The following is a 19,419-nucleotide window of genomic DNA, read 5'->3' as shown; positions in this document are numbered from 1 at the left end:
TTTGCAACATGGCACCATAGTTTAATGTATTTGTGTGTAAGCACTCAGAGGAGACATGGCACAGTGAAAAAATGATAGGATTGGAGTCTGAAGGTGTGTGTGTGAGCTGTAGGTCTCCCACCAGGTAAGTCCTGAATACAACTTTCTGTCTAAGGCCAGCCTGGTCATTTGTACTACGAGGAACCTCACACTGACCTCAGGGGACTGTTGGCAGGGCAAATGCAATGATGATAGAAATCCACTTTATGAACCATAAATACACATACAAATGTGAGCCAATATTATTTTCTGAGTTCCCCTTTGTTCCTGCCCACTTTTCCAATTTGAAAAGGTCACTGAGAATTCTAAAGCAGCTAGCCAACAATTTAAAAGTGCAGTAAGTACCCAAAATTCACTGTTTGAGCTCTGAAACTCTTGGAAATCAGGCTGTACATTGTAGTCAAGTTCCCCAGCTGTTCCATGAATTCTTTTTAAAAGACATGTCATTTAAAATAATTTTTAAACAGTATGAAACATTTCTACTGCAAAAACAGATGGAAGCCCTGGGCATGGTGGTGTATACCTATAATAAGCACTTGGAAGATCAAGGCAGGAGGATCACTGTAAGTTCAAGGCCAGCCTGGGCTGCATAGTGAATTCAAGGCCAGCCTGAACTACATAGCCAAACCCTGTCTCCAAAACAAAAACGAAATAGATGGAAGCTCCTGTAGTTTGTAGAGGACTTTTAGAAACTTTCAAGGACTTTGGAAATGCATTCAGACCATTGAAACAGAAAAGTAAAGAAAAAACAAAAACAAAAACTAAGGAGAATTTACATGTGTCTATAGAATAATTTGTAAGGTGAAATTAACTGAGCTATGGTCTGGAAGACATATAAAAAAGGAAGAACACAGACTGTGGCACTGTTTGAAAGATTAGCAAAAATTTGATGGGAAGGACATTGGTTCTGATTTAAATAATTAACCATGATGTCCAGTAGGTGGCAATGTTGACTAACTTGACTACAGCTTGGTTGCTTTTAGGGTAACCGAATGAGATGGATGGAAAAGTTATTTGTGGATTAAAATATAGCAACAATTATGTATTTTCTATACTTTTTCTTTAATAAGACTCATATTCACCTTAAAAATCAGCTTTCACCACCGTCAGTTCATTTAGGCAATATGGATTGTGCTGTGTGCAAGTTCCTATTGAGAAAATGAAAAGTTAAGTAGAAATGATCCTCAACCTTGAGGAATCGACAATCTAGTAGAGAAGAATATATGTAGAATAATTTTGACACAGATTGTTATGTAAAAAGTACTAGAGGAGAGACCAACTGCTTTGGAAGTCTGTCAAGGGAAAGCAAGAGTATTTGATCAATCATGGAGCTATTGATGGCCACAGAAATTGGGTCAAGTGTCAGCTGCGCTCGAGAGGATTTGAACATAACCATGATGAGATAACATTCCGGGTTAAGAAAACATTGAGGGCAAGGTGTGTAGATAGAAAACGGCAGGGGGTGTCTGCAAAGCAGTTTGCTTTGGCGGGATCACGGAGTATCAGGTGCTAAGTATTAACACAGGATAGAAAGGGAGTTGCTGTCTGATTTTCTCTTCCTCTTTCTGGGTTTTTGAGAGCAGCACTGGCACAGATTTTTAGGATCTGTCTCAGATCTTTCTTTTCTTTCTTGCTCACTACAGACTTTTTCAGGTTTGCCTGATGCTTGGCAAAGGAATTGTGGAGAAATGTGGAGAGGTTCTAGTCCTGTAAAAAGAGCAAATTTGGCCTCCATGAACAATGACAGGAAGAAAGCTTTTGACTTCCTCCTGCTCCCAGTCTTGTGAAGACAAATGTTCCTCCCCAGTCTCATTCTTAGCTTATCAGGTGGAACTGAGCAACTCTGGGAAGGAAGCATTTGGAGGCTAAGAGCTCTTCCTCCCTGGAAAACATCTCCTCCCTCTAAACTGTCACTTTGTATCCAGGATCTGCTATCACCATGACCACCAGGTGACCATTCCATGATCCTGATCAGACTATATCACTTTCCCCTTAGAAACACTTTATGGCTCCTTTTTGCCCCTTAACCAAGTCCAAACTCCTTATAATGGTTTTCCATGTGCTGTTTTACTGAACCTGCAGTGGTCTCCGGAGACTTCGGGAGAGTAACAAAAATAAGGCGCAGTATTTGGCTCAGCTTTGGGCCTTGAGTTATCTCTGTCAGTTCTCCTGTTGTGCCATCCACACATTTTCCACGTATTTTCTCACCTCTGGCCCCGGACACTGTGAGGGTGGGTCTGTATCCTAGTGCTGGGTACCCATGGCCAAACCCAGGACCTGGCACCTCGGAAGGGGTAATAAAATATTTGTGAAGTGAGTCAAGAAGTGCTCAAGGACCTGTGAGGCCTGGCACGGGGCTCATACATTTTCTGGGGCTGTTTTATTGGCTTATTTCTTTGTAGAAGGAGATGAGGTTGAACTGAGTTGTTCTTCAAGAAAGGCCTCTGTGCCTTCCAGCCCCACGGGTGCTGCAGTGGCCACGCAGCTCTGCCTTGTGGTTCAGGGCCCCTCTCCCGTGCTTCTCTGTGCAGGGTGAGCCCCAGAGCCTCTAGCTCGGGTGTCTGCCCCATGCTGGCTGCAAGATGAAAACCTCCCTTGTTTCAGTCAGCACAATGTTGCCATTATAGCCTCAATCCAGAGACATGACACATGCTGCTGGGCTATCCTGGGCCCCGGAAAGCAGATCGAGATCTGAGTGGCTGTTGATGGGGAAATGAGAGAGTTCTGTGGATGGATGAGTGTGCTCCTGCCTAGCACCTTTGGGTTCCTGCTCCAGGGCACAAAGCACCCTGGCTGTAGGGCTCTGGTTCCACGGCCAGCAGACGCAAGCAGGCTGACATGTGTGTCTGCAGGAATCGGATCTCTTTTCTTTGTGGTCAAGTGCCACGTGCCGCTGACCCTCCCTTTGGTACTGCCCCGTGGAAAGAGCACAGGGGCTCCAGGAGCTGGGCATGCGCGCCAGAAGCCTCCAGGGCAGGCAGTGTGTATGGAAGCAGGCCAAGTGTGCCAAGCAGAAGCCAAGCAGAACTCCGGGCCCCTAAAGAGCCAGGAACCAGTTAGCTCAGGCCTGGAGTGAGCTAGAAGTTCAGAGTTTCAGGAGGAAGAGCCCAGAAATCCAGATTTTATTGTGAAGTCTCTGAAATTAAAAATGTTGGCAATTAATTTCCATTGCTTTAGAACATTATGAGAAATAATCCTTCCTGTGGGTTTATCTGGCCTCTAGGCCCCTGCGGTGCAAATGTGAGGGGAAACTGCGGGCCTCTGAAGGCTTCTGAGTTTCTATCCAGCCCCAAAGTCCTGAGGTAGCCCCATCCCTGACCCTGCAGGGAACTTACTCTTCTGAAGGGCTGACAGTTTACTCTGAGGCTGTGGGTGATGTCAGGTTGCACGGTACAAAGCAGATTTCACAATCCAAAGTTGAAAACTCCTGAGACCCAGCCAGTCCGGCCCCTTCAATTTGTCAGAGAAGGAAACCGAAGCCAAGCCAGGGGGAGAGATCTTATCTGTGGTCACATAAGGCCTTCGGGGTGGAACCAGAAGTGCGGTGTCCAGGACTCAGGGTCACTCAAGCCTCATGCCCAAGTACCCCACAACCATCATTCTGCTCAGTCTGTGGAATACGCTGGTGAAGAGCAAGACTTTGGGATGAGGGAGACCCGGTGTCTGACACCCACCCTGAGTCTACACAGCCTCAGGCATGAGCTTCATCCCAGCCTCCCTGAACTTCAGATCCCACATCTAAAACTTGGGGTTACTAACACCTCCTGACATGGTGGTCGAGAAGCGTAAGTGTAGAGTGCTTGGTTTTGTGCCTAGCACATAAAAAGTCTTCTGCAAATGCTACCTGGCACTCTGTCTAGGGAGGTAGTTGTACAATAGCCAAGTTCTTGGACATTTGGTGTGACGGCCCTGAGTTCGAGTTCCAGATCTGCCAAATGCAGTTGTGGAACATGGATGAATTACTTGTTGGGAATCAATTTCCTCACCTGGAGGAATTTAAGTAAAAATGAAAGGAGCACCCAGGAGATTACCGAGACATATAGAGTACTCAGTGCTGTACTTCACCCACCCTCTGAAGTGCTCCTTGCTAAGTCATCAAGATGGGGTTTCCTCTGAAGAAGTTGCTAAGTGCCTCTGGAATATAAAGGAGTCCCCAAGTCCTGGCCACATACCCAGGCTGCCCCCTGCAGGGGGTTCTATGTAAATCAAGCCACTAGATGAGTGACCAGTCTACCAGAGTCCTCCTTTTCTGTGGGAATTCTGGGTGCTCCCAGATGGGAGGGCGACCAGGCTTCTAGTGCTGCTGCCTGTGGAGTGGTAGGAGCTATGTTTTGCACACATACTTTTAAAAAATCAAATAGTGCTATTATTTCGTTGGAAGAAGAAATTGCGTGGGCTGCATGGACAATTTGTCCTGAGCCAGCTGGCCAAGATGCAGTATTTGATGGAAGCAGGTATACTTTTTTTTTTTGTCTGACAGTGATTTTTTTTCCTTATCCAAAAGGAGGCTTGGAAACCCAGAGGCAGTTGGTGAAGGGCCGCCTGAGCAAGTGTTAGCCCTTCACGTGTGCTGGCTTGGCTTCCCGTGTGAGTCCCATACCCCTCCACGAGCTCCCATGGGTGTCAGGGGTCTGCACCATTAGACTGTGGTCACTCTCACAGACAGCAAAGGTGTGCATATAAGATTCTCCTGTCTGTATTAATTCACTCTGAGGGCCGGTGTATTTGTTGTGATTCCTTTGGTGCATGTGACGGAATTAACTCACACTGGTTTCAATAAAATGGGATTTACCTGCTGAGAGGATAACGGGGCACCAAAGGGTAACGCTGGATTTAAGGCAAGCTCAGAGCTAGGAATGCAAGCACAACAGTCTCTGCTTCCCGTCCCGGATCTCCTTTCTTCTGTGTAGTCCACAACTTCATGTGGTCTCTCTCAGGCAAGGGCAAAGAAACCCAGGAAGCTCCGGACTCCAGGTTCCCTGATAGCTGGAGAGTCCAGGCGAGAAAGTCTCTCCTGCAGTTCCTAAAGTAGCCTAAAGGGGGCGCTCAGAGTCCGGGTAAACGGCCTGATCCGAGCGCGGAGAGAGGGGCGGGAGCACCTCCCCTGCAGCAGGTACCGCGCGGTCCTCTCCGGAAGGCGTCGTCAGTCCTCAGGGCTCTCGTGTGAGCGCTGCTGCTCCTCTTACGCAAGTCTCATCCCATCTGCTGTTACTTTGCTAGTGAAGTAGGATGGAGGAGTAAGGATAGGGAGAAAGGACACAACGAAAACCGAATTTTAAAATTAACTTTTAAGAAACTGCAGCAGCAGGGCACCATCACAGTCACCCAAGCTTATTTACATACAGTGCCTTCTTTCTCCTTTCTGCACAACTCGCTCCAAAATTCCTGGGTCTTAAAAAGATGCAATAAGCCTGTGAAATGAGCCTTTCTTCTATAAACTAGGTCCATGCTTTTTTCCAAATACTGTGGATCAACAATTCCACAACTTCTACCCCCGCAGGCACACAAATACCCCCAGCCTTGGACAGTGTGCTCCACGCCTCCAGTGCCAATGCTCCTGAGTGTGTACTTTTTTTGATTTTGCTTTTAATAAATCTCATGCTGATGTATTCTGAAATACTTTATTTTGGTGCAAACATCAGCAAACATATGCTGTGTGTGTGTGTGTGTGTGTGTGTGTGTGTGTGTGTGTGTGTGTGTGTTGAGGTCTCCATCTTCTCTTTGGGAGGATCTTCTCAGACGCCAACCAATGACCCCAAGACTACCATAACAGTATACCACCGACTACCTGGATTAAACAAATAATTTTATTACTGTTATGGAGGCTGGGAGTCCTAGATCAAGGTGCCAGCAGAATTGTCCCCTTGGGGACCATCTTTGGCTTGTGAATGGTGTAGCTGCATTCTTGGTGTCTCTTTGTCTGTCCTAATCTTTTATGAAGATATTAGCCATTTTGGACAAAATCCTTCCTAATGGCCTCAAGTTAGTTGCCTCTTCAAAAGCGCTGTCTCCAAATATAGTGGGTTCTAAGGTACTGGGAGTTAGGGCTTCAACATATGAAGTTGGGGGCAGAGTGACAATGAAGCTAGTGAGTGGGGAGGCTAAAGCTAGCTGTGTGTTCTTACCCATGGCACTACAATGTCCCTCCCACAGCTCACGGCACTGTACATGGAGGCAAAGGCTTCAGGGCCCAGAGCTGCAGGGAGGTGAGGGACCATATCAGACTGAACACCTTAGCAAAGTTAGGGCACCTTGTGAAACCAGCTAACAGGGTGTGACAGTCTTGGCCCTCCGTCGTAGCCTGTGGCTAATCGGGCTTGACTATTAAAGAACCTTGTGCTGTCTTCTCTCTGTGGCATCTTCAGCTTATGTCCCTTTGGGTCCCCAAAGACCAGTCATGATGAGGACGCTGAGGAACTACATGTCACTTGCTCCCACTCTCTTACATCAACCAGAACAGTGATTTCCAAAGTGTGCTATTCGGACTGCTGGTGACCACTTGGATGAGTGCAGATGTCCACAGGCCAACATCTATGGAGAGTGATGACATTGATTCAAATTTGTATAAAACCACAGAACGAGTCTGATAACCTGTTAATTCCACTGACACTAAAATAGGAACATCTCAGATGAGATGACTGCAAGGAAAATGTTCCGTAAATAACTTGGAGTAAATAAATGATTTGATGTCAAGGGTGAAGGTTGAGTGGGAGACTTCCCCTGACATGGAAATGCTTTGGGCCATGGGCATAGAAGTCACATTATTTTTTGACCTGATTTATCTGCACACATGGCCCTTACTGGCCTGGAGCATTATGCCTGGCCCTGGCTGCTGTTTCTTGGTGACCCTTTACAGTGTCCCTGAGCCAATCAGATTGGACTAGGGCAAGTAAAGGGGTAGGAGAGCTTGTGTTTATTTCGAGTCCCACTCCAGGGCTTCTGAATGGCCTGGCACTGACTCACACCTGCATATGCAAGCAGGTCAAGATTTTTGCCAAGATTTTTAGTGATCAAGAATGATACGCTTAAAACTTCTTACCATATAGGGCATTAATGGCGTTGACATACTTCTGTAATGTTAACTGCTGTTAATTTTATACTTTTTATTTATTTGGTTTTATGAGACACGGTCTTGGTAAGCAGTTCAGGTTGTCCTTGAATTAGCTACATAACCCAAAGTGGCCTTGAACTCATGGTGATCCTCCTGCCTCAGCCTCCCAAGTGCTGGGACTAAAGGCATGGGCCACCATGCCCCACTGCCATTAATTTTAGTGCTTTTTCCCTTGGAATTTTGCCGGCTGTGGAGAACAGCTTCCCTTCTATTCCACATGTGTCTCTGCTCAGCGGCCAGCTACAACCACTGATATTTTGCCCAGTGAGCCTCCAGGGCACTGCTTCTGATACTCGGTGGAGGTGCAGGGCTCTTGAACCGATCTGCTCAAAGCATCATCTGGCCTTAAACCTGCAAAGGTTTTAAGCTTTCACCTTCTGTGGTTGGTTCTACAGCCTGCAAAGTTGTGTTTGGTCTCGTTAAAGTCGCCCTTCAGTGTGCAAGGCATTATATACAAGGAAGGGCAAAGTGTGTACCTTAGAGTAGAGAAAATACAGTAAGTTGAACGTGCCTTCCACAAAGTTCATGTTGAATTAGTTTATGAAAGACTGAGTTAGGAGTACCAGGGACTTTAAGGTCTTCTGACAGTGCATAGCATAAGCCCACAAGGGACTGGGTAGGATGTGTTCTTTGAGGGCACAGCGGCTGTGGCAGAGACTCTGAGATTCACTTACTCAGAAACCATTCTCCTTTGTGCTTTTCTTTCTTAATCTTGTGGTAGAGGGCCTGACTCACACAACGGAGACTGAAAATATTAAGCACCCAGTTCCCCACCCTTCACTGCGGTAAGAGTACAGACATACATTCTAGTGGTTTTTTTTTTTTTTTTTTTTTTTTGAGATAGGGTCTTTCTATGCAGTTCAGGCTGGCCTTGAGCTCACTTTGTAGCCTAGGCTGTTCTCAAATTTGCAATGATCCTCCTGCCTCGGCCTCCCAAGTGCTGGGATTACAGGTATGAGCTACCACGCTTAGCTCATACATTCTAGTTTTGGCCAGACGGATCTAAACACTAATGTACCAAGACCTTCCTGATTAAAATTGACATGGGAAAGAAAATTCTTTCCTGTATTTTAAGATGCTGTGGTGAGGATGTGATGCCCGGAGCCATAGCAGCCTCTCATATTCAGGAATATAGGAAACTATTCCGGAGAAAGCAATCCCGGGACACGTGGCAATATATTTGCAGAGAGCAGAAGCCAAAATACCAAGAATAGGGGAAGAAAGAGGAACAAGGACCCCAAGCTCTGCTGCTCAACATACCAGTCTTGCAACTTGGCTTCTAGCTGTAAATGACAATGTGTGTTCACATCACAGTGGAAAAGGTTTGCCTGGTAAGAACCTTTCAATCAGGCTGAGATTGACTGGCAGCCGTACTGGTGATGATCACATCTTTGTGATCTTTCCTGTGCTCTTTCCTGTCTGTGAGATGGAGATGTTAAGCATGGCCATCTCTTAGGCTGTGAAGGAAGCTTAGCTAAGATGGTATGTGTTCTTAGTGCGGACCTTGGTACAGTGCTGGTGCTTGTTATTATTTTTGAACGCAGAACCTTATTTGCTGCTGGGATATCCTCTGCTGTCTTGAGGAAACTGTATTTTGCAGAAAACCATCTGGATAATATTGGCCCCATCAAATGTCTCCGTTTTACAGAAGCGAAATCAAAGCCAAAGGAGTGGCTGCTCTTTAGCATTTATTTTGAAAAACGTGCATGACTTAACCTCTTCCCATCAGTCTTTTCCATTCTCACTAGAAACAACAGAAGGACACGAGTTTGGGTTGAAATGATGTGCTTTATGGGAAACAAAAAATACAACAATAACAAAAGCCCTTCGATCTCACAAGTTGTTAACCAGTTGATCTTGAGGCAGTTTCAATGATTGCTTGAGGCTGGGGACATTTCTAATGGGTCAGGAAAGTGGAAAGTCACTGGCCACAACAGAGAATTTGCAGGAGGCTTAACATTTAAGTGAGAGTACGTCAGACTTCTCTCCTGGTTCCTCCATCTTACCATTCTTTCAACTTGCAATTTCCTCCCAATTTACAAAGATCTTCCTGCTTTTGCTCAAACACGATCGCTTCCAGAAAGCTTTTCTTGGTCTGCACCACTGGCCATGTCACAGAACTCCCTCATACCTTCTGTCACTTTCTGCCTCACATCCACTGCTTGGCTACATGCCTTACACTGCCCCCTGAGACCCAGGCCCATGTTGATTTTCCCCAGTGTCCCCTCCCGCCCAGTGCTCGGTGTTCAGCAGGTGCTTAGCATAGCAAGTGCTCAGTGAGGGTTTGCAGAAGTCACTCCTACATCTGTCAGTCACGTCACCAGTCTCTAGAGTCACGATTGTTACTTCTATTTCCTCACCCTTCCTGTGATTTCAAAAATGGTCTGACTTAAGGCTCCTGCAGGAAGGAGCAGTGTCCACCAAACATTGCCACCTCAGAGGTGAAGGTTGGGGAGAGGACCGTAAGAAAGGCAGGCACTGGCACAGGCCTGGGTGACCATGAGCGGTGCTGGCCAGTGACTCATTTTGGAATCTCATACACAGCCACTTTCTGAAAGCTTCCCCCATAAAACCTGGCCAACTTCACAGCAGGGATTGGTGGGGGCTCAGTATGGTTGTCTGCCAGCCCAGAAACCACGGCGTAAGCCGCGAACTTTCTTTGGGGTGTGGCCTATTCTGTAGCAGAGGTGGGAGATGTCTGTCTGGTTGTATCGTGGGAGCCCTGGTGGGGACATTAGCCCTGTGGTGTGTAGATCATCAGGCACATAGACTGTAATAAGGCTGAAGATTACAGGCTGTAGTCATGGACCTCTCCAAGAAAGGGGCAGGTCAGAAGGTGCTGGGGACAGTGCGGGCAGGAGGAGGGCCAGTGGGTCCTGCTGATCCACCTCTACCGGGAGCTGGGCTCTCCTCCCACTCGCAGCTCCTCGTGTCCTCTGTTTCTCCAACCCAGGCCAGGCAAAGGGGCCAGCTAGAGGTGGTGGAGGGAAAGGAAGTGCCTTGTTCTTTTGCCTACCATGAATCCTAGATCTGGATACCGGAAAGGTCAGGATCAAGGGAGGAAGGGGGAGAAGTGATGAGCTAGAGAGAGGCCAAGGCCCTATCCAATTCCATCTACTGATATGATGAATGGATATGAGGTGCATATTTCTAACTGCATCACCCCCAGAGAGCCTTGAGCTCCTCACTGGGGGTGTAGAGAAAATTGTTCATGAACCCTCAAAGGTGCTCAGTGATTTGGGAAGGTCACTGTGACCTGCCCATGGGAGGACCCCTCTGGGGCCAATAGTGTGCAGAAGCTGCATGGCCAGAGTCAGCCCCGGAGACCTGGAAATGGGCCAAGAGGCAGAGAGTAGAGACTTCTCCAGGCACCGTTTTAGGGAAAGAGAGTTGGAGCTTGGGAGACTCAAGTTAGGACAGATGTTTCAGTATAAAAAGGACCCCCAATAAAAGCAGAGTCCCCTCAAATCCCTTCCCAGATCCCACAGCACTTAGAAAAGAGAAGGAGCATAAAAAATACTTTGATGATGTGGGCTTGCCTGACAGTACAGAAAAGCAAGTCTCATGGCAGGCAGTGTATCCTGTTACACAAGAGGATTATACCGCGCTTCAGGATAGAGATTTTACATACATCTTTATATAAATGCATCTATATGTATAGCCTCTGCCTAGAACAGCCGGGCTTGCTTCTTGAGTTCATTCCTTTTCCAGAGGGCGAGCCGCTCAAACTCCGAGATGGTCATGCCAAAGACCTGGTAGAACTCTTCCTGGGACAGGTGGCGCTGAGGAGTGGAGGGGGTGGAGAGAGAGCAGCGTGAGGACAGGAGGTGTGGGGGTGCCCACAGCAGTGTCCCTGTCCATTCCCAGGGAGGCAGGTGATACATACTGGGGCGGGGGGTGGTAAGTGTGGAAATGAGTCTCCCCAGAGGGACCCCTCGAACTGATCTGGGTGGGTAACCCACGGCTCAGGGGGAGCTTTGGCTTTGCCCAGGCACCCATCATGCAAGTTTGTTGACCTCACCCTTCTGCATCCCTGTTCCGTGCGTCTATGCCCAGAAATGTGTGTGGATTAATGCCATCTTAACCCCTCTGGCAGAAAAAGGAGGCACTTCCAAGATTTGAGGGTATATTTCTTCTTATTAATGTTTTAACGAGTGATCTAGAATGCTGTCCAGTCCAATGAATAAAACTGCCGCTCACATTTTGCAGCCTGCTAAGTGTTTTGAAAGTCTCTTTCTTATATGAAAACAAGTACAGGATACAATCAAACATCATTCTGCACTCATGGCCGGCTCTCCCCGCTTTCTGTCTTTTCTCTGTCCTTCTGTCCTTTCTAAGCAGCCTCGAAAATGTGATAGATAGTTAAAAGTTTTTAGGTTTAGAAGTGTCAGACATTTAAAATGGGGCAAAATATTAACAATTGGTGCATTTAGGTAGAGAGCAGAGAGATACTTATTTTACTGTTCTTGCAACTTTTCTAGTAGTCTGAAATTTTCAAAATGAAATTTAAAAACCAGCTTAGAAAGGCAAATAGCTGTATGCTTGAAGAGGGCAAAGTCTTTTTTTTTTTTTTTTTTTTTTGTTTGTTTATTGGTACACTGCCAACACCCAGATCAGTTCATGGCCTATATAATACACTGAATATTTTTGGTAGGAAGAATATTATATTTGAGCTCCTGGAAATTAGGGTCAGGGTTTTCCTTCTATAGAGCACGCCTTGAACTGGTGCAGGGGCTGGAGCAGGGTTTTTGCGTTAGTGGTCTTAGCTCTACGTTTTAGACAATCCTGGGAGCTTTTAAAATATACGGACTACAGGTGCTCCTCTCCATATTGTGACTGACTTAGTCTAGGGTTGGGGACCCAGTACAGAAGAAGCTCCTTGCTTGATTCTGATGCTCAGGAAGGCTGAGCTCTCCAGCCTGGGCTGCTAGGGGCTTACAGACTCCGCCTGGCTCACAGCTCTGTGAAACTGCCCGAGGAGCTGTCCCCTTCAGCACCGGCAGCCACGCAGTTCCAGTGGTGGAGGGAGCAGGACCTTGTACATGTGGGGAGATCTGTACCCTGGACCCAGAGTAGGGGAGGCTGAAGGAGTATGGTCCATCCTGGGGGAGGGTTTAGGGCACCGGGATTACTAATGTGGGCCCTGGGGCATGAGAAGGCTCGCAGGATGGGGGAAAGATTCTATGGGGAAGGTAAGGAGAGTCAGGAGAGGGCACACGAGGGAAAGGGGTGAAGCACATCAGCCCAGAGGAGACCAGGGGCCGCACTTCTGTGTTTAACTGCAGTGCTTGCAGGCCTGACACCGTGTGCAGCCACTCTGCACCTTTATCCACGCAGTTTCCACCACTCATGGTGCGCCCGCCCTCTCTTCCTCCAAGTCCATCCAAATTCTTCCTCTCCCTGTAATCTTGTGCCAATCATCCCAAGCCCTCGTGACCTTTTCAGAATAGCAACAATTTAAGGTTTACTGTGTGCTTAATACTCAGTCTATTGCCAGACTCTGCACTGAACGCTTGATGGGTATTATTTATTCCTCTCTTCTGGCAACTTGGGGGGAAGCACAGCACCCTAACTGAATGAGGAGGGAAATAAGGTTTAGAGAGAATGTCACCTGGTTAAATACAGCTGCCCACCTTGTGATGGCAGAGGAGGGGGTGAACCTAGGGAATTTCACTTGGGCTTAGGTATGTCTTTGCCTTCTATGAGGAGCTGCCTCTCCCGCCCTCCCTCACCACAAGCACGAGCCCTCGTGCAGTCTGGAGACAGCAGGCCCTCTGAGGTCAGGGACCGAGTCTAGCACATTCCTGTGTCTGCAGAGCATCAGCCCCAGCTGGGGGCGAGATGCCACTGCACACCACAGGTGCTGACACAGTAACAAACAGAACAGGCAGCATAGGGCAGCAGGGAACTGTGTCGGGCTGCGGAATCTGGTTTGAGGCCCCACTTCTTCAACAAGCTGAGGGATCTTAATTCATGACCTTCTGGGTTGGATCAGGGAGCTCTGGAATTCGTTCAGATGCAAAAGTTCCTGTTAAGTTTTCTGTACTTACCTCTAAGCGGGTGCGGTCTACATCCTTGGGCAGTCGGTTTCTTCCCCTTGTGGTCACCAGCAGCAGTTCATAGGGGTAGATCTAGGGAGATAAGGGCGTGTGGGAGGCATATTTACAGCTTGGGTGATGAGGACAGACTTGCTCCTTTCACTACAGTTTGTATTTGGGTTCCTTCCTCTATCCACAAAGGGCCAGAGGTTCAGTCTGGAGGAAGCTGGATCTGCCCTTTTGGGTTTTCCAGAAGTCTTAAGACACCTTCTCCCCACAGGTAAGGCCCCACAAAATCCCTTTATACTGCCAAAGTGAAGCTTGATGACATTAGCTTTAATTTGGGCACAAGGTATCCTGAATGTATTTCCTAATTAGGAATAGTAAGCCACCAGAGTCCTTGAGGACCAGGGAAATGGCCTGATTTCATAGGCAGGAGACCTGGGCAGGGTTCAGGGAAAGTGGTCCAAGGAGGGACAGGAAATGATAGTCTTAAAGGAACTCTGATAATCTATATTCCCTTTCCTGCATAGATGGTGATGTCATCCTCTTGCTGGTCCCTGATACAGTGGCTCCCAGCATCCTGGAGACCCCCAGGGTCCATGTGTCCTTTACCTTGTACTCTGTAGAGAGAAAAGAAACATGAACAGAGTAGAGTCCATCAATCTTGACTTCAGATCACTACCCTGGCCGCTGCCTTAGCCTCCGAAGAGGTCTGGGCACCGTATGTCTCCAGAGACCCTGTCCTGGCTGAATTCACCATGGAGAACGGGCCTCGCTCCATGAGTATGGAGAATAGCTGGAGATAGGGGTTAATCCTGAGATGGATTTCAGGGAAAAACAGGTTTTGAGGTATTTAGAACACAAATAAAAGGTTCTGAGCTTGTTCATGAAGTACACTGACATGAGTTCCACCTTCTTGGGGGGAAACAACCACAATTCTGACGTGGGCTCCCTCTTCTCTGTTCCTCCCCAGGCGAGCTGGTGGGGGCTAGCGTGAGAACTTTCCTGGCAGGGAGTGTGCAGCTGATGGAAATTTTTTTCTGGGAACACTGTCCATTTGGCTCTGAGTGTTTCCCTTCACCGGGGCTGGCAGGCCACTCAAGCTCAGCAGTACAGGGACCTCAGCACTTTGCCATGGCTCTGGGAACCCAGATGGGACAGATGGCCTGGAGATCACCCAAGGCCGAGGACTTGACAGAAAGAGCAGGGGAAAAGAGGGAGTGGAAGTGAAAGGGAGTGGAACTCAGCACTTGGACAGAGCCCAGGGTGGAGATGGAATCTATAGCAATTACTTGCCAAAGGTCAAGCAACAGCTATGAGCAGCCCATCCGGAGTCCCTGGGAAGTCCCGGAGGAGCCACCTCCTCTAACTCAGCCAGGCCCTTGCTCACCTCGCATGCCCCAGTTGACTGCGTTCATGCTGTCGTAGTGGAAGAGGTCTGCGCTGGGAGTCTGCAGAGGAGACAGAGCCAGGACCGTCTGAGACAAGCTCGCCTCTGCCTCTCTGAAGCATCCGCTCATCTCCAGAATATGGAGCAGGGCTGGAGGGGGACAGGACTCTCTGAGCAGCCTCAGTCTCAATGCAGGGGACTCTGCCTTCCTGTGCCTACACCTAGCACACAGAGGCACTCAGGCCTTACCGTTATTTTGTGAATTTAATCTCATGCTGCATTCTATTGCTAAGACCTTGTTTCATGAGACCTCTGGGGACAGCAGTATTGACAATTGCACACTGCCCTCTCCAGGAACTCTCAGCCATCCTTAATCTGTGCATCTTTTGTAATTTTTTCCCCCACAATACTCCATATAATTGGACTTCCCCCCTATTTCTTACATACTGTATCTTCCTATACAAAAGTAAGCTCTGAGGGGCAGCGACCTTTGCTAATTTTGGTCACTGATGTACTCTAAGTCCCGACAGTAGTACCTGGCATACAGAAGAAGCTTTTAATAAACAGTTGTCTGATGAATGAATACCTAGCTTCGGAGGGCAGTGATGGCATCCTCAGTACACAGGGGTTACACAGCCACCACTCTAATGTTCTGCCCTGAGACAGTCTCCTAATGAATCTATGGCTTCCATGTCTGCTCCTCTCCGGCTTCCATTACACACACCCACTTCAGGCAGTCTACTACAAATCAGAGTCAGATCACACAGCACACTTACTGGAACCCTCTGAGGTCTTTACCCAGCGTGCAAGGCCCTAATGACACTCCTGCCAGGTTTCGTCTCCTCCTCCTCTGTCCTGGCCATGTGGCTCAGGATTGGTGCACCCGCTCTGCCCAGGGGCTTACACAGTTCCCTTCCCTGCATCCGGATGGCTCTTGCAGGTCTTCCAGTGGAGAGGGTCTCTCTTCGCATTTAGGACTCTGTCTAAGTCTACCCCTACCCGACTGGCTTTTTCTACCCCCTTGTTTGTTTCTAGCACTTCTGAGTCCAGCCTTTGTATCCTACATTTTCTTGTTTCCAGTCCATCTCCAACTAGCACGCAAATTTCACAGGGGCAGCGACGGCACGCACTGCAGGATCCCCAGCACCTGGAGCCATGCCTGGCACTCAGTAGGTGGCCAATAAATTAACATCTGTTTCAATTTTCCTGGCTTATGCCCTGTCACTTGTCCAGGCCCACGGCCTCTCCCACTGTATGCAAGACACGTTTTCATTGCTTTTCAGCCTGTAAGCCAGTTCACTGCTCCCAGCAAGGTTTTATGTCACAGGCTGCCAAAGGGCTCAGCGGGCTATCTGCCGTGTTGGAGGCCATTGGTGCTTGGCAGTCAGGTATGGCTGTAGCGTCAGTTGGTCTTGGCTTGAATCCTGGCCCTGCCGAGTACTGGGTGTGACAGTATGGACACACTCTCTCTTCCCTCTGTGCCTCATCCTCCTACCCACAAAGTAGGGTTGTTAATGCCAACCCCCTCCTTTGGGTTGTGAAAGGCACACAGGTTGATGCGTGTAAAGTTTAGTATCCAGCACAGAGCTCTTTCCCCACAAGTACAAGTTTCTCCCAGCCCATTCCCTGGGGCCTTGTTTGTATCAGTCACATATGGGAGGGGAGCAGGTCATTGCCACTGGGTTCTTCCAGTTAACCCACCTCTACCCCAAGGCCTGGCCTCCATTTTCACCCTTAAGGAGTTATCAGAGCAGTGAGCTGATGCTGGACTTGTTAGTCTCTTGGGGCAACGTCCCCCAGCACGGCCCCTCTTACCCTGTGCAGCCCATTTCTTCTGTAGGCAGGCAGAGAGGCAGATTTGGAGATGAGGGGATCTGAAAAGAAGAAGTCAGAGCTATTACCAGGAGCCCCAGCTAGGTGCTGCTCTCCTGGGGGTCATCTGTCTACAAATGGCCAGTGTGGATACTGTGGAAAGGGACAGGAATCAGAGGCCATCAGCTCTTTTTGATGCCCTCTGTGCTGCGGCTTGACCATCTTGGGGATAACTGGCAGGATTCAGGGCTGGCAGAGGCACACATGCTCACATGCTTCTGCCCTTCCCTGACACATATCATTCCTATCCAGCGTGGCTCTGGATAAATGCCCTGGAATCAGAGTCAAGCTCAGAACAAGACAGGCGGGCTCCCACGTGGGTGGAAGAGGAATGTGATTTCGCCTTCTCTTTAGGGTCTGTTGGACATGGCTCCCTGGATGTAGAACCCCACACTGAGAGAGACAGCAGGGTGGACTACTTGAGATCAGGACTGTACTGAGACATCTATATTGTGTGGCCATCAGGGATCCAGGGGACTGAGGATGATTTGATTCTGCCCTCGCAGGCCACAACAGGCAGGAGATGGGCAGGCAGAACGTACCGCTGTCAGCCAGGTAGTGCGAACGAGGGGCTGCAGGAGAGAAGAGACAAATGTCAGCATTCATGGGGACAGAAAGACACAGGGAAAGATCTGGCCATCCTGGCTGGGGGACAGAGCGCCTCTCTCAGCACTGGTCAGTTTCCAGTCATCACAGCTGCATTTTATCCTCATTTAAAACTGAGGCAGATCAATCTTATGAAGGCCACCTATGACAAACCAACAGCCAGCATTATACTAAATGGACAAAAACTGAAAGCTTTCAGTTTAAAATCAGGAACAAGACAAAGATGTCCACCTCTTGCACCCAGTTTCCAGCCAAGCACCCAGTGAAGAGCAGTTGCACAAATGCAATACAGCCGACGTGCAGCCTTGGTACACTGCACTGAGCCCAGAAACAGGGTGGAAGGCAGTGTCCCTGAGGGGTCAGACAGGGAAGCAGCCATTGATTCACCCGACCTCTGCCGTTAGTAGCAGCCTAACTGCAGACAAGTTACTTAATCAGGTTCCTGTGTTCTCACTTGTAAAATGAGAGTGATAGTGTCTCCTTTATAGGGCTTTTGTGAAGAATATATGACAGAGTATAAATATTAGCCCAGTGCCTGACACACAATGTTATCACCACTACATCCACTGTGTTGGATCTTTACAGGGATCGAACTCACAACCTCACACTTGGCAAGCAGGAGCTTATGTGTCTTCTGTTTTTTTTTGTCTTCAGTCTTGTCAAGGGTGGAGCTATGTAAAGAGGAAAAACTCACAGCCCTAGGACAAGTCTGACTCTGGCTAAGTCATTTATTGGCTTCTCCAGTTTGGGAAGTGATGTAATTTTACTTCTCTCATCTATAAAGTGAATGATAATGATCTCTCTACATTGTTGGGATCTGAAGACCAGAAATGATTATTCCAGGTGCCTAGGAATGTATTTCCCATCAAGTATTGATGTAGGCTGGGCATGGTGGTACTGCCTATAATCCCAGCACTCTGGAAACTTAGGCAGGAGTTCAAGGCCAGTCTGAGCTACAAAGTGAGTTCAAGGCCAGCTTGAACTGCATAGTGAAGAGTCTCCAACAAAAAAAAAGGAGGAGTCAGAAAAGTATGCAGTGTTAGAAGACTTGTTTTTGTTTTACATTGAGCCTGATTTAAGTCATAATTTAAGAAGGCCCAGGAAAGAGTTCAAGGCAGAGTATGGATTCATGTGTTGCTACATCCAGCCCCTTATCAAATTTGTATGCCAGACCACAGGGAGGCTCTCAAAGGCAGCAACACGGCTGGAAGGGGGTATGCCGGTCTGGGTTAACCTCTGTGGCCAGCCTCTCCTGCTCGCTTCTTAGACCAAGGGAAAGATAGAAAGTCAACTTGGTTGGCTTTGGGATCCACACTGAAGACTGAGAGACCACATGCTGGGTATCTGTGGGTGACTCATGGACATGTGGCTTTGGGTGCTATGCATGACCCCTGGACCACTTCCTGACTGGTGCTTTTTGCCTGCGCTGCTTCCCAGTTTCCATGAACCAGGCCTCTGCTCCACCGTGATCTTCTGTCATGATGTTCCACTTTGGAGCCACAAATCCCAGACTAGAGAAAAACCTTTTAGGAGGTAACGAACAGCTGGCTGAGGTACACGTGTTATAGGTTTTCCACCACTGCCATAGCCTGAATTCTCTGAAGCACAAGCTAAATTAAACTCCTCCTTTAAACTGTGGGCTTCAGATACTGTGTCTCAGCAATGAGAAAGCTGACTCACACAGGGGCCCACTGGCTCCTGGGGAGAAGCAGAGGATGTTTAGGCTGTGCCTCACGAAATGCCTGACTCAAAGCAGACAGCCAACAGACGCTGGCATCTGAAGCAGTGCTTACAGCCATTGAGGGACATGTCGTAGCCAGCCGTGTGCAGTGCCTCCCGGCTGCTGGTGGAGCTCCGGGGAGGGGTCCAGGGATCTGCATAGGAGCTCGACCGGGCTTTCATCTCCTCCTTCAGAATCAACCGGCCAATTCCACTCTGGAGCTGGGGTGGGGAGAAACAAATGAAATTAGAAGGAAGCAGATGATCTGAGACAGGGCAGACTAGGGAAAGGCTGAGCACTGGATCCTCTATAGGTAACTTCTGGGGTGTGTGCCTCCGGCACCCTGCCCCCTCGTAGTGCCCCTGCCTGCCTGCAGGCCTGCATTCCCTTTGCATGTAGTCCTGCAGTCTGTGTGTGGCTCTGGAGGTGGCACAAAGAAGCAGGACTGGGCAGTGACAGAATCACATTAACCTGGCTCCGTGATTGGCCTGTTTAATGACAGGCCGACAGCCATTTAAAACTGAGGCAGATCAATCTTATAAAGGCCATCTATGACAAACCAACAGCCAGCATTATACTAAATGGACAAAAACTGAAAGCTTTCAGTTTAAAATCAGGAACAAGACAAAGATGTCCACTA

The 19,419-nt window shown here is 48.4% G+C and overlaps 1 protein-coding gene across 7 annotated transcripts in view; it reads right to left on the bottom strand.

Annotated features, from left to right (window-relative positions):
- Positions 1 to 8,918: 8,918 nt before the first annotated feature.
- The window catches only part of Ablim3 (actin binding LIM protein family member 3), a 115,751-nt gene continuing 105,250 nt past the window's right edge, over positions 8,919 to 19,419 (bottom strand). For all 7 annotated transcript variants that reach the window (XM_063232337.1, XM_063232339.1, XM_063232340.1 and 4 more), the window contains 6 exons: positions 18,853 to 19,000; positions 16,996 to 17,025; positions 16,397 to 16,455; positions 14,582 to 14,642; positions 13,201 to 13,811; positions 8,919 to 10,932 (listed from right to left, as the gene is read on the bottom strand). In XM_063232337.1, the coding sequence (XP_063088407.1) occupies positions 13,681 to 13,811; positions 14,582 to 14,642; positions 16,397 to 16,455; positions 16,996 to 17,025; positions 18,853 to 19,000 (429 nt within the window). In that variant the 3' untranslated portion in view covers positions 8,919 to 10,932; positions 13,201 to 13,680. The remainder of the gene's footprint in view (positions 10,933 to 13,200; positions 13,812 to 14,581; positions 14,643 to 16,396; positions 16,456 to 16,995; positions 17,026 to 18,852; positions 19,001 to 19,419) is intronic.

The sequence above is a fragment of the Cavia porcellus genome, unplaced genomic scaffold, assembly GCF_034190915.1.
Source record: "Cavia porcellus strain 051 isolate PalLab524CR breed Dunkin Hartley unplaced genomic scaffold, mCavPor4.1 scaffold_21, whole genome shotgun sequence".
NCBI classification, from domain to species: Eukaryota; Metazoa; Chordata; class Mammalia; order Rodentia; family Caviidae; genus Cavia; species Cavia porcellus.
Note: the sequence above shows the minus strand (reverse complement) of the source record. Positions and strands in the feature narration are given on the sequence as shown.